The sequence below is a fragment of the Rana temporaria genome, chromosome 6 (genome assembly GCF_905171775.1).
Source record: "Rana temporaria chromosome 6, aRanTem1.1, whole genome shotgun sequence".
Taxonomy (NCBI): Eukaryota; Metazoa; Chordata; class Amphibia; order Anura; family Ranidae; genus Rana; species Rana temporaria.
This window is the reverse complement of record NC_053494.1, coordinates 205,509,760-205,524,606: the sequence shown is the minus strand read 5'-3', so window position 1 is coordinate 205,524,606 and position 14,847 is coordinate 205,509,760. Positions and strand designations below refer to the sequence as shown.

Here is a 14,847-nt window from a genome sequence, read left to right as displayed (position 1 = left end):
GGGAGGGATGGATGGATCTGTGACTGTATGTGTCACAGATCCAGCCCGCAGCAGCAGCTGCTGCTGCTTCCGCTCTCTCCCCTCTCCTCTCTCACACTGTACCGTTCGGTACAGAGAGGAGAGGGAGGAACCGGCGTCATCACATGTTTACTAGTGATCGCTCCGTCATTGGATTTACCGTGATCAGCCGGGTCCGGAGGACCCGGCGGTCACGGAGACTCCCGTGTGCGCGCCCCACAGGGCGCGCGGGAGCGCGATTCTGGGAGGACGTACATTGACGCCCTCCCAGAGTTAAGCAACCGCCTTGTAGACGTATTTCGTCTATAGGGCGGTTGTTAAGTGGTTAAAGCGGTTGTAAACCGCATAAACTTTTTTTTTTTTTTTTTTTCAAACCTGCAAGGCAAAAGGCATAATCAGCTAGTATGCACCGTATACTAGCTGATTATGAAATACATACCTCGGAAGGAGGTGAAGAACACTTACCTGGTCCACGCAGAGCGAGATGTCATCTTGCTCCGGCGTGTCTTCCGGGTATCGCCGCTCCAGCGCTGTGATTGGCTGGAGCAGCGATGACGTCACTCCCGCGCGCGTGCGGATGCCGTTCCTTTCGTCGTGTATTCCCCCTGCGCATGCGCCGCTGCAATCAGCGGTGCATTGCGAGGGGAATATCTCCTAAACCGTTAAGGTTTAGGAGATATTCTTTATACCTACAGGTAAGCCTTATTATAGGCTTACCTGTAGGAAAAAGTGGGTTTACAACCACTTTAAGTGAATAGAAATTCTAATAAAACCTTTTTGGATGGTATTTGTCCAGTCTCATATTCTCTCTCTGTGGGCTCTAATAGAGTCCTGATTAGAGCCATAGGCTCCCAAAATGGTAAACAGCGGGCGCAATGCTGTGCGTTCACTGTTTACTCAGTGTTGTGTAAGGGAAGCGAATAAATCGATTTTCTAACACTGACCCACCTCTCAGCCAATCAAATGCTCAGGTCTGGTCACCAGTCTCACCTGGCTGAAACAGGCGCTGTGATTGGACGCCTAATGGAGAGGACTGGAGACATCGAAGAGCGTGGATGTGGAGGACGCCACCATGACTCGCTGCGAGATGGGGCAAGTCCCGACTCCTGGGCGAGACGCACTGGGAGCGTTTAATGGGCACAGTGGCTGTGTTTTTGTTTTTTTTTTCAGTTTCCCCTGTCCAAGTCTGAGGAGGCGACTGTTGTTGGGGAGCAGCTGATGTCTGAGGAGTGTCTGGTCACATTTGCACATTTCCGTGTCCATTTCATACCATCAGACAATCCGCTCTCTGTCAGCTGCTGTCACAGGGAGATTAGAATGATCTATGAGACTACACAATGCCAGTTTCCACCACAATAGACGCCACTTGCCTATTTGCTTATGTAATTGGTGTCATATAATAAACACAGAACATTTCAGAGGTGATGTATTCTCTTTATGCACTCCCTTATTGTACTTTATATAGTCATGGATTGTATTTATTATTTATACAGCCCTTTATTACATAATTAATATAATATAATGCTGTTTTTCTTTTTCCAAGCATGCAAAAAATAAGAGGACTATGGAACTTCAAGGGTGTATATATATATATATATATATATATATATATATATATATATATATATATATATATATATATATATATATATATATATATATATATATATATATATATATATATTAAAAAAAAAAAATGTATAAAGAGTTTGGACTGTCCCTGGTACAACTGTATTAATCTGCCCATACCCAGACAGTGACGGGTATACAGTACACTTAGGGGTGTACTCACTTTTGTTGCCAGCGGTTTAGACATGAATGTGAGTTATTTTGAGGGGACAGCAAATTTACACTGTTATACAAGCTGTACACTCACTACTTTACATTGTAGCAAAGTGTCATTTCTTCAGTGTTGTCGCATGAAAAGATAGAATAAAATATTTACAAAAAATGTGAGGGGTGTACTTATTTTGTGAGATACTGTATACTGCCAGGACATTCCATGTACCCAGTATATGCACGGCTGAGTAGTCTAGAAGTCGCCCCCCGAATGCTCACTGATGGTTATATAATCCAGCCAATCTCCTGTCATTGTATAAATAGTCGGGTGCGCTGTGTCTGCGGTCAGGTTTGCATGTTCCAGTTCCAGTTTCACTCATTAATAAATGAATAGGAAATTGAAATACTGCTAGTGAGGGTTCTGGGATATCGGATCGCACACGCCGGGACAGAAAGGCATTTACAGTACCGTGCAAAATTTTTTATTTTTTTGTTGGCAGGTGTGAAGAAATTATTTTCATCATGATATCTTAAAGTGGAGGTTCACCCAAAAACTAAATTTTTAACATTAGATTGAGGCTCATTTTGTGAAGGGGAATCGGGTGTTTTTTTAAAAAACAAAGCAGTACTTACCGTTTTAGAGAGATCTTCTTCCGGGTATGGGCTTCGGGAGCGGGCGTTCCTATTTGATTGACAGGCTTCCGACAGGCTTCCGACGGTCGCATACATCGCGTCACGATTTTCCGAAAGTAGCCGAACATCGGTGCGCAGGCGCCGTATAGAGCTGCACCGACTTTCGGCTACTCGTGACGCGATGTATGCGACCGTCGGAAGCCTGTCAATCAAATAGGAACGCCCAGTCTCGAAGACCATACCCGGAAGCGGCGGATAAGATCGATCTCTAAAACGGTAAGTACGGCTTCGATTTAAAAAAAAAACACACCAGATTCCCCTTGACAAAATGAGCCTCAATCTAATGTTAAAAATTGTTTTTCGGGTAAACTCCCGCTTTAAAGAAATCAATATTTGGTGTGACTATACTTTGGCTTCGGGTGTCTGATTAATCAATTATACCAAGCAGGTCCAAGTGATCCTCAATATCATATGGAGGTTTAAACAGTCATTAACTGAAACCAAAACAGCTGTGTAAGGTGAGGAACAGCCAAACTCTGCTACTAAGTTGAAGTTGTGGAAGACCGTTTTTATGACAAAGGCAATACACCAGGGCAAGACTGAGCACAGCAACAAGACATAAGCTTGTGAGGGCCTTAGGAACGGTCCGTTTTTTACAAGTCCCTATGGGATTGCAGACGTTAGCGGATGATGCATCCGCTAACGTCCGTAAAGATCCGCCTCTGCAAAGATCCGCTTTTTCAGACGGAAGAAAACCCTATTTTTCTTCCGTCTGGCGGAACGGATCGGATGAATACGGACACACAGGACAAAGGGACAAACCACTTCAGCCCCGGACCATTTTGCCGGCTAAAGACCAGGCCACTTTTTGCGATTCGGCACTGCGCCGCTTTAACTGACAATTGCGCGGTCGTGCGACGTGGCTCCCAAACAAAATTTACGTCCTTTTTTTCCCACAAATAGAGCGTTACTTTGGTGGTATTTGATTACCTCTGTGGCTTCTATTTTTTGCGCTATAAACAAAAATAGAGCGACAATTTAAAAAAAAAATGCAATATTTTTTACTTTTTGATATAATAAATATCCTATATATATATATATATATATATATATATATATATATATATATATATATATATATAATCTCTCTCATTTTCCTCAGTTTAGGCTGATACGTATTCTTCTACATATTTTTTGGTAAACAAAATCGCAATAAGAGTTTGATTTCGCGCAAAAGTTATAGCATCTACAAAATAGGGGATAGTTTTATGGCATTTTTACAAAGGCATCTCCCTGTTCTGCCCTTGCCGACCGCAATCGCGGGACTCTATGTCGACGTGCCATTGTGTCGACGTACATCTGCGTACGGCGGTCGTCAAGTGGTTAACCACAGCGAGAGCCATTGGCCCCTGCTTCTGTCAATCACAGCCAGTGAGAAGGAAGTGGGGGGGGTCAGGGCAGAGCGGTGCTTGGTATGTCTATGGACACACAGAGGAGGCTTGGGAGCAAGATTGCAAGAGTGTTTGCTATGGGGGTCATATGGGGAGGGAGGAGCCGGGAGGAGCGCTGGTAGCAGACCTGAGAAGAGGAGGATCTGGGCTGCTCTGTGCAAAACCATTACACAGAGCAGGTAAGTACAACATGTTTGTTTAACTACTTGCCGACCAGCCGACGTTATACGGCGGCAGGTCGGCTCCCCTGTGCGAGAGCCCGTAGCTCTACGTCGCCTCGCAAAGCGGCCACTGGGGGTGCGTGCGCGCCACCGCTCGGCCTTGATACCGACGCGTGTGCGATTGCCGCCGGGCACCCGCGATCGCTCGATACAAAGCGAGGACCGGGAGCTGTGTGTAAACACACAGCTCCCGGTCCTGTCAGGGGGAGAAATGCCTGACCGTCTGTTCATACAATGTATGAACAGCGATCAGTCATTTGCCCTAGTGAGTCCACCCCCCCTACAGTTAGAACACACCCGGGGAACATACTTAACCCATTCCCCGCCCCCTAGAGTTAACCCCTTCACTGCCAATTGCATTTTTATAGTAATCCAATGCATTTTTATAGCACTGATCGCTATAAAAATGCCAATGGTCCCAAAAATGTGTCAAAAGTGTCCGCCATAATGTTGCAGTACTGAAAAAAAATCACTGATCGCCGCCATTACTAGTAAAAATAAAATATTAATAAAAATGCCATAAAACTACCCCCTATTTTGTAAACTCTATAACTTTTGCGCAAACCAATCAATAAATGTTTATTGTGATTTTTTTTTTTTTAATTAATTTTTTTTATTTTATTTTTTTGCGAAAAATATGTAGAATACGTATCGGCCTAAACTGAGGAAAAAATTGTTTTTTTTGTTGTTTTTTTTTATATATTTTTGGGGGATATTTATTATAGCAAAAAGTAAAAAATATTATTTATTTTTTCAAAATTGTCGCTCTATTTTTGTTTATATCGCAAAAACTAAAAACCGCAGAGGTGATCAAATACCACCAAAAGAAAGCTCTATTTGTGGGAAATAAAGGACGCCAAATTTGTTTGGGAGCCACGTCGCACGACCGCGCAATTGTCAGGTAAAGCGACGCAGTGCCGAATCGCAAAAGTGCTCTGGTCTTTGACCAGCAATATGGTCAAGGGGTTAAGTGGTTAAAATTAATTTTTATTTTTTTAACCTTTTTACAATGACTTTACAGTATATTCACCATCCAAGGAGAAAGGTTTGCCTGTGACTAATGCTGCTGACTTCTAGGTTGAGCATTCCCATGTGTTCCTTCCCAAAATAATCCAGAGGGAGGGATGGGGAGAGGAAACTCCGAGGGGAATTCGGGAGCCCAGAGGCCGTTGCTGTAATGTACTATTCTTGCACATGTGTCACCTCTAGATGGTTATATATGTTACCCCCGTCCTTGTCTGTGACTGGCAACACTGTACCATGGTGAACGTCAACTCTCCTCCTTGCTTCTTCCAGAAACTTCTCGGAACACACCATCATGGGGGATTATTATGAGATTCTCGGAGTGCCCAGGAATGCCACCCAGGATGACATCAAACGGGCGTAAGTCTTCAAACAATGCAGAATCTGTTGTCAGTGATGTCCTATGCCATAATATAATATAAAGGAGTCGTGGGGGCAGAATATTGAACACTCCTAGAAGTCTAGTGAGGATTACCATTATGGAAAGAGAGATTTGTTTTACTCATTAGTGGATTTTGCGGTGTGCATTCAACTAAAAATCACAGATTTTTACAAACTGTCAGTAAATTTACTGGCAGTTGGCAACCCTGATTCCTACCTGTCAGTCAATGGAGTCCTATGCAGTTGACTTTGAATTTTTCTGTTTCTTCTTATTTGTTTTATTTTATTCTCTTTCAATGTTTTATCTGTTATCTTTGTTACGCTAATTAATGTTAATTAAACCCACAAGAATTTAGTATCACTTTAATGCAGAGAATTCATTAAATTATAACTAAAGGCAAAAGTTTTTTTTAAATTGTTCAATTCAGGTTTGTATGCACAGAAATTAGATTGATGGTGAGATTTTTGAAAGTTTCAAAATTACAAACCATCAATCACGCTTAGACCCGGTTCACACTGGGGCGACACGACAGGCGGCTCAGCCGCCTGACGTGTCGCGTCCCATTGAATGCTATGGAACCGTTCTAATAGGAGTGACGCAAGTCGCTCCGACTTAGAAAAAGGTTCCTGTACAACTTCGGGGACGGCTCGGGGCGACCTGCGTAGACTTCTACACAGAAGTCGTTTTGCAAATCGAATCTGAAGTCGTCCACAGGACGACTTGAAGAGTCACCCCCGAAGTCGTGCCGCCTAAGTGTGAACCGACTCTTAGACTGGCAATAGATGGGTCCGTGTTTTGTTTTTTTTTGTTTGTTTTTACAAGCATGTTAAAGCGGAGGTTCACCCTAAAAACATGTATTTAAGCCGGGTGGAAAACAATAAGACGGTATATACAGCAAAAAAAAAAAAAAAAACAGCATAGTGTAAATGTTGGAATTATGCTGAATGGAATATTCAGCATAATTCCAACATTTACACTATGCTGTTTTTTTTTTTTTGTATATACCTATATGATGCCTGCGCAGTCAGCTCTACACGGCAGGCGCAGGCGCCGTATAGAGCCGACTAGCAGTTCGGCTACTTTTGGGAAAACTGGTGACGCGCCTTATGCGTCGGGGGGAATTTTTTCACATGGCGTCAATCATCTAGCCTCTGCATAGGAACGCCTACTCCCGCGGGAGTGAGAACCCGGAAGCCGGGGAGAAAATAACAATAAGACGTTATGTACAGCAAAAAAAAAAAAAACGGCAAAGTGTAAATGTTGGAATTATGCTGAATGGAATGTTAAATACATGTTTTTTAGGGTGAACCTCCGCTTTAACAACAAAGCTGACCCTATTCCCCTATCCATGCATTCAAGGTGGATGGGAGGAATCCTCCCCACTGTGTCTTTATATTCGAACAGTTGGGAGACTCCCCCCACCACCAGAATACACAGATCAGCACTGTGGCCTATAGACTGCAGAGCTGATTGAGAAGTTGACAACAGATGACAGTTGTTAACTTCTGCTCAACCACAGTGGCCTTTAGGTTCTACAGTGACTATAACAAGCATGCTTTACTGCATATATAGACTGATTTTACTTTTGTGGGTTTAGTGAAACGTTAAACACTTCCATGACAACTTTGACTTTCAGTAGGCATATCTGAATGATGGGTGCAGCTATAGGCATCATTCAGATATCATCTTTTAGAGCTGGCGAATCTGTACACTGTAAGAACAATCCATAGCGGCAGTTCAGCTGCTTGATCGTTCTTGCAGGCGGCGGTAGGAGACAGGTAGTCCCTTCTGACCGTTGAAGGCCTGGGCGTGACACTATGACGTCACATCCAGTTGCCAGTAGTAAACAAGTTGCCAGTAGTAAACAAAGCTGAGATCTCGGCTGGAAAGAAAACGGTCTTCTTTTTTTCTTTGTTTGATCTCGATCTTTCCAGCCTGGAGGAGAGATTATATCTATATATCTCTCATTTTATAGCCTTTTTTTTTTTTTTTTTTTTTTTTTAAGCTCATTTGTAAAATGAACAACATTTTTTTTTCAAAGAGTCTCCATCCCTGTGTGCTCGTGCATAGAAGTGAAGGCACACGTAAGTCACGCTCGCATATGTAAACGCTGTTTAAATGACACATGTGAGGTATCGCCGTGTGCGTTGGAGCAAGAGCAACAATTCTAGCGATAGACCTGCTTTGTATCTCTAAACTGGTAACCTGTAAACAATTGTAAAGTGTCGCCTATGGACATTTTTAAGTACCAATGTTTTGGCGCCATTCCACACGTGTGCACAATTTTAAAGCGTGACATAGGAGGGGCTGCTATCAAAATGCAGTTGCTCCTGTTTAAAATTACACTTGCAGATGATAATGTGTAAGTGTCATGGAGTATTAGTGTAACCAGGGCCGATCCGCCCTATAGGCTCCCTATGCAAGGTGCTTGGGGCCCCGCAAAGCTGCGAAGGCCCCCCAAATTACTAGAGGCCACGCCTGGTGAGAAGTCATTTTCGCCCCCCCTCACCCCGCTTCTCAACTCGCTGGCTGCATGGGAGAAGAGGTAAGAAGTCGGCACCCCCCGCTTCTCAATTTAATGTAAGATGTAATTTCCAACAGCAGAACAACACCCCCTCCACCCGCTTCTCAACTTTCTTTAATGTGACATGTCACTGTCGTCAACGTCCCCCGCTTCTCATTTTTAATGTGCCATGTCATTTTGCTTAGGGCCCCAGGGAGGTCAGGATCGGCACTGAGTGTAACTGAGGTGTTGATTTACTAAAACTGGAGAGTCCAGAATCTGGTGCAGCTGTGCATGGTCGCCTATCAGCTTCTAGCTTCAGCTTGTTCAGTAAAGCTTTGACAAAAAAAAAAAAAAAGAACTTAAAGCTGATTGGTTTCTATGTAAAGCGTAACCAGATTTTGCACTCTCCAGTTTTAGTAAATCAACCCCAGTGAGTTTTTTTTTTACCTTTGCATCCTATCTTTTATCTCGTTGCTGCTAATCCCCCCCCCCCCCCCCCCATCTTGCAGTCACTTTCGGTCTACATGCACCCGCTCCAGCAGCTGCTACACATCATTGCTCTGGGCTGGCTTCCTGACCATGCCTGTTCAATGTGTGTGTGGACGCAATCGCTTGTAGCAACCCCCAGGGGCACATGAGACGGGGTGACAACACAGGATCACAAATGGTGGACGGTTGTCACCCCGCATGAAGTGCTGGAACTTTATGGCAAGATCACCAGGCAATATTTTAATTGGAGCATATACAAAAATAAATAACATTTAGAATTTCCATTGTAAAACTTCAATGAAAGTTAGTGGTGTGTGTTTTTTATTTATTTTTTGGTTTAGATTTACTTTAGGAATTAACATTTTCAGAGCACAAACTGAATTTTTCAGGTTTTTGGGGCTGAGGCAATTATGACATTGTGATCAATTTTGCCTTATGTACTTCTCACCTCACAGATATAGGAAGCTGGCACTAAAGTGGCACCCCGACAAAAATCCTGACAATAAAGAACTGGCTGAGAAGAAGTTTAAAGACATCGCAGAAGCCTACGAAGTTCTGTCAGATGGTAAATATGGCATTGTGCATATTTCCTATGTGAGAACTATAACAGCTGACATAATATCCTGTATAGTCTATATTTCCTAACAATCTGTCTTCTTTGGTCCATCAGCGGAAAAGCGAGAAACCTATGATCGATATGGGAAAGCAGGATTCTCAGGACCTGGTGAGTATATAATATGAATTATTATCTTGAATACATCTTTGAAGAGGAAGTAAACCCTCTCTTAACCCTCTGTCCCCTCCCCCGTCGCCGCCATGATACCCGGAGTGACTTCCGCGTATCGCTGCTCCGGAGCAGCGATGACATCGGAAGCCGGCAGTGACGGCATGACCACCTTCACTAGCGGCACGCTCAGTGCTCCTACGCCGTTGTGTACGGCGCGCATGCGCCGTAGACATCGGTGTCATCTTTCTTGCAAATATCTCCTTAACTGTGTAGGTTAAGGAGATGTTTGTTGCACCTACAGGTAAGCCCTAATCTAGCCTTGCCTGTAGGTCAAAGTGGTCTGTAAGGGTTTGCAACCACTTTCAAGGTTGTGTCACTTAAAGTGACAGGAGATGGCCGGTAACATCACTGATATCCAGGAAATGAGACCAGAAACTTCCCCTCCTTGAGAACGGGGGGCATCTGAGACCAGATTCTCACCTTTATGTAGGGCTGTGTGCAGTGGTCAAGTCCTGGGGGAAAAAAGTGTGGGAACTCCCACCCAAGATCCACTCCCCCACCAAAAAAAATAAATGATACGCTCATATGCATAATTATTAAACCGCAAGTTCTTTCTAAATCCTGCGATAACTTGCGGCACACCTCCGCAATGTCTCCTGGGAACAATGACAAAAGCTCCCAGGGGACATTGCGGCATCGAGGAAGTGACGGAATACCCGCACACCACCCGATGAATTCATATACAGGAAGCGGCCAGTAACATAAAGGATTACTAAGGTTCACCTGCCCCTGACAGTCACTCGAGCTGGGCATCACCGCTTAGTGAAGGATTGGCTCGGGCGGCTCGGCTGCTCTAGTCCTGCAAAGGGAACTGCGTTCCTGCTGTGAAAAAAGTGCAGGAACTCCGTTCCCACGCGTTCCCGCAGGACTTGAGCCCTGGCTGTGTGAAAAGCATGTGACACATGTTTTAAACAATACACCACACTTAACATCAGAGCTTTTACACCTGCAAACCCAACTCCAGGCAATTTTTTTTATTTATTTATTTTTTTGTAAAAAAAAAAAAAAAAATCCTCCGATTCCAAGCACTTCTGTCTTGAAAACTCACCAGAGCTCTCCCCTGCGGTACCTCTTCTCTGTCCACACCTGGTGTCACCCAATCTAGAAAACTGAAGACTACAGGGCTGTGGGTGCAGGCTGTCAAGGACCCCCCTAAGTGGGCATCACCAGGGCACATGGCATGCATTTTGTAAGGCTTGTTTGGCACAGGCATCAGCTTGTATAACAGCAGTGTGAACTGCAAGCTTTTGCCAACAAATTTGCAGAGCTGTCGGCAAGCTTTGTCGAAGAAAAATGTGCGTAAAAGGAATTGACGCTTAATTGTTCTCAAATGGTGTAACAGGGGATCAAATGCAATTAACCACTTCAGCCTGGAAGAATTGGCTGCCCGGCCATTTTTTTGCGATTCGGCACTGCGTCGCTTTAACTGACGTCGTGCGACGTGGCAAACAAACTTCACATCCTTTTTTTTTTTTAACCACCAGTGGAGCTTTCTATTGGTGGTATTTGATCACCTCTGCGGTTTTTATTTTTTGCGCTTTTAAACAAAAAATAAATATTTTTTTATTACTTTTTGCTATAATAAATATCCCCAAAAAATATATAAAAAAAAAAAGTTTTTAGGCCGATACGTATTCTTCTACATATTTTTGGTAAAAGAAAATGCAATTCGCGTATATTGATTGGTTTGCACAAAAGTTATAGCGTCTACAAAATAGGGGATATTTTTATGTCTCTTTTTTTTTTTTTTTTTATTCTTATTTTTTTTATTTATCGTGACTGCGATATTGCGGCAGACACATCGTAAACTATTTTGGGACCATTGTCATTTTATACAGTGATCAGTGCTATAAAAATGCACTGATTACTGTGTAAATGACACTTGCAGGGAAGGGGACGACACGCAGCTGTACCTTCGAATCGCCAACAAAAAAGACCAATTTCATGAACTAGGAAAATGTCTTACACTGATCGACAATTGGATGACGGAAAGCTCCCTCAAACTCAACGGATCCAAAACAGAGCTACTCACCCTTCACGCAAATAGGAAATCCATTTCCAGGACCACATGGACACCACCCACCATCCTCGGACAAACCATCGCGCCAAGCAATAAAGTCAAAAGTCTCGGAGTCATCTTTGACACAGACATGACTATGAATGCACAAATAGGATCAGTCGTCAGCGGTTCTCATCATCTGCTCCGCATGCTACGTAGCCTCATCCCCTTCATCCCGGAAGAGGACACAGCTGTAGTGGTTGGAACAATCATCAACTCGCGACTCGACTACGCAAACTCCCTCTACTTAGGACTACCGAAATACCAGATTACACGTCTACAAGTCGTCCAAAACACGGCAGCCAGACTGGTAACTGGTAAAAAGCCGTGGGAACCAATCTCCCCGGCCTTGAGGTCCCTCCACTGGCTGCCCGTACAGGACCGGGTGACATTCAAGACATTCTGCCTCACCCACAAATGTATACAGGGAAAAGCTCCTCAATATTTAAGCGAGAAAATAAAACCCTACGTCACCAAGCGCGTGCTCCGGTCAACCAACCAAAACCTTCTCCAAATCTCACTACAAATCTAAGGGAGAACGTAGATTCTCGGTCCAAGGACCTCGGCTCTGGAATGCTCTACCCACGACCATCCGCTTGGAAGAAAACCATCGGGTTTTTAGGAAAAAACTGAAGACCCACCTCTTCTGAAAGACCTGTACAACTCTGGATGCCAAGCGCCTTGAGGCGATTAAGTTCGCATTTGTTGCGCTATACAAGTTACTCACTCACTCGGGGGCTAGGAAGGGGTTAAGTGTGTCCTAGGGAGTGATTCTAACTGTGAGGGGGCTGGGCTACGAGTGACACAACCGTGATCACTGCTCCCGATGGCAGGGAGCAGTAGAATGCTGTCCTGTCACTAGCCAGAACAGGGAAATGCCTTGTTTACATAGGCATCTCCCTCTTCTGCCGCTCCGTGACACGTTTGCAGGCATCGTGTCAGCGGGTCCCACACAGAGCTCGCGGCGGGGGCGCGCCCGCTAGGCAGCAGATTCAAAGCAACGTAAAGGTACGTTGCTTTGCCTGCCCGTGCCATTCTGCCGACGTATATAGTCGTGAGGCAGTCGGCAAGTGGTTAAAGACCCATTGTCATTAACTGTGATTACTATACACAATTAATCTAAATCTGATAATAAAAATATAGCAAAAAAGAAATAAAAATGCACAACAAATAAGTCCAACGTGACAAAGTGCCATCACCAAACAGTATGCTTCTATAAGTGGGTGTCTTCTAATGTTTTCCACCATGAGTGCTCAGAGGGAAGGTGGCAACTCACCAAAAGGTGTTTGACCCCTTTTTTAAAGGATGGTCAAAAAGAACATTTGGAAAGCCAAACTGGTTCCATGGCGAAATCCTCTCCACTCTAATGTGGTTTCAATTTGGGACTGGGATAAGTGAAGTGAGACACAAGAGACACAATTAAAAGAACTTCATGGTGTAGTAAATTTAATGAGTATAAAAGCAGGTAGTAGAAAGATTTGCACTCACATGTACCGTAACTATATCCCGGCACTGAGGTGTTTACAGCACGTGCAGGTAGGCCAGGTCCACGCCCTGCTCTGGGTGGTAAGCCAGATGGTTTGACACACGGGACCCGGAAGAGACGAATTCCCCCGGCACAGTTACATGTGAGTGCAAATCTTTCTGCTTTTATACTTTCATTAAATTTACTACACCATGAAATTCTTTTAATTGTGTCTCCTGTGGAGTAATTTCACATCTCCCAGTCCCACCTTGAGACCACATTGGCGTGGCGAGGAGTTCGCTGTGGAACCAGTCTGGCTTTGCAAATGTGCTTATTGACCATCCTGTAAAAAGGGGTCAAACACCATTTGGTGAGTTGCCACCTTCCCTCTGAGCACTAGTGGTGGAAAACTTTAAAAGACTTTAATCTGATAATTAAAAATCTAACAACAAAATAAAAAAAATGCAAACAAATAAGTCCAACGTGACAAAGTTTCAACACCAAACGTACAGAAGCATACTGTTTGGTGTTGGAACTTGGTCACGTTGGACTTATTTGTTTGCATTTTTATTTTATTTTGCTATATTTTAATGATCAGATTTGGATTTCTTGTGTATGATAATCATTGGTTAATGACAGTGGCCCAGATTCTCAAAGGAGATACGATGGCGTATCTCCAGATATGCCGTCGTATCTCTGAGTCTGAGCGGTCGTATCTATGCGCCTGATTCTTAGAATCAGTTACGCATAGATTTGTATTAAATCAGACCGGCGTAAGTGTCATACACCGTCGGATCTTAACTGCATATTTACGCTGGCCGCTAGGGGCGTGTACGCTGATTTACGCCTAGAAATATGTAAATCAGCTAGATACGCGAATTCACAAACGCAGTACAGATACACCGTTTACGTTGTGCTTTTCCCGGCGTAAAGTTACCCCTGCTATATGAGGCGTACCAATGTTAAGTATGGACGTCGTTCCCGCGTCGAATTTTGAAAATTTTACGTCGTTTGCGTAAGTCGTTCGTGAATAGGGCTGGGCGTCATTTACGTTCACGTCGAAAGCATTGGCTTCTTGCGGGTTAATTTGGAGCATGCGCACTGGGATACTTTCACGGACGGTGCATGCGCCGTTCGTAAAAAGCGTCATTTACGTGAGGTCACATAAAATTAACATAACACACGCCCACATCTACCACATTTGAATTAGGCGGGCTTACGCCGGCCTATTTACGCTACGCCGACACAACTTTCGTTTGAGAATATGGCACTTGCTTGTAAAAGTTGCGTAGGCGTAACGTAAATAGGATACGTTACGCCCGCACAAAGATACGGCGTTGTACGTGAATCTGGGCCAATGAGTCTTTAATTGCATTTGATACACTGCTGCTCAGGCGCGAGCATGCACGAGTGCCCCCATAGCAAGAGGCTTGCTATGGAGGCACTCGGCAAAGGGGAAGGGGCCCAGACTTCCGGCAGGGGACCCGAGAAGAGGGGGATCTGGCCTGCCCTGTGCAAGACCATTAGACAGAGCAGGTAAGTAGACATTTGCAGTTCAATTAATTCCCGAAATGGAAATTCGAAGCAAATTTTCATTATTTGGAAATTCAGATGTGTCTGAATCTCTGAATAACAATAGTAACGAATCCGAAATAACGAAACAAAATTTCCCAAGAGAATAAAGAATAGAAAATAAAAGACTATAATAATGGAGTAAAACTGAACAGAATAGAAAAAATGGGATAGAATATATTAAAATGGAATGGAAAGAAAATAACCATCTTCTGAAATTCGAATTTCAAATGGAATAAATCTGAAAAGGATAGAATAGGAAAAAAATATTGAATATAACCTTCTTCCGAAATTTAAATGGAATGGAATTCCAAAAACAATAGAATGTAACCATTTCCCAAAATTCAAATGGAATAAATTAGAATTTTGAATAGAAAATAATCGATTAGAATATACCCAGCTTTTGAAATTCTAATTTCAAATGGAATAAAATCTACGGTAACAATTTTCTGAAATTTGAAT

General features: G+C 43.6%; 1 protein-coding gene across 1 annotated transcript in view; it reads left to right on the top strand.

Moving 5' to 3' along the window:
* DNAJB2 (DnaJ heat shock protein family (Hsp40) member B2) overlaps positions 1-14,847 on the top strand; it is a 71,894-nt gene that overhangs the window by 18,858 nt on the left and 38,189 nt on the right. Inside the window, exons 3-5 of the mRNA XM_040358138.1 lie at positions 5,399-5,485; positions 8,958-9,067; positions 9,173-9,226. Of these exons, the coding sequence (XP_040214072.1) occupies positions 5,421-5,485; positions 8,958-9,067; positions 9,173-9,226 (229 nt within the window). The 5' untranslated portion in view covers positions 5,399-5,420. The remainder of the gene's footprint in view (positions 1-5,398; positions 5,486-8,957; positions 9,068-9,172; positions 9,227-14,847) is intronic.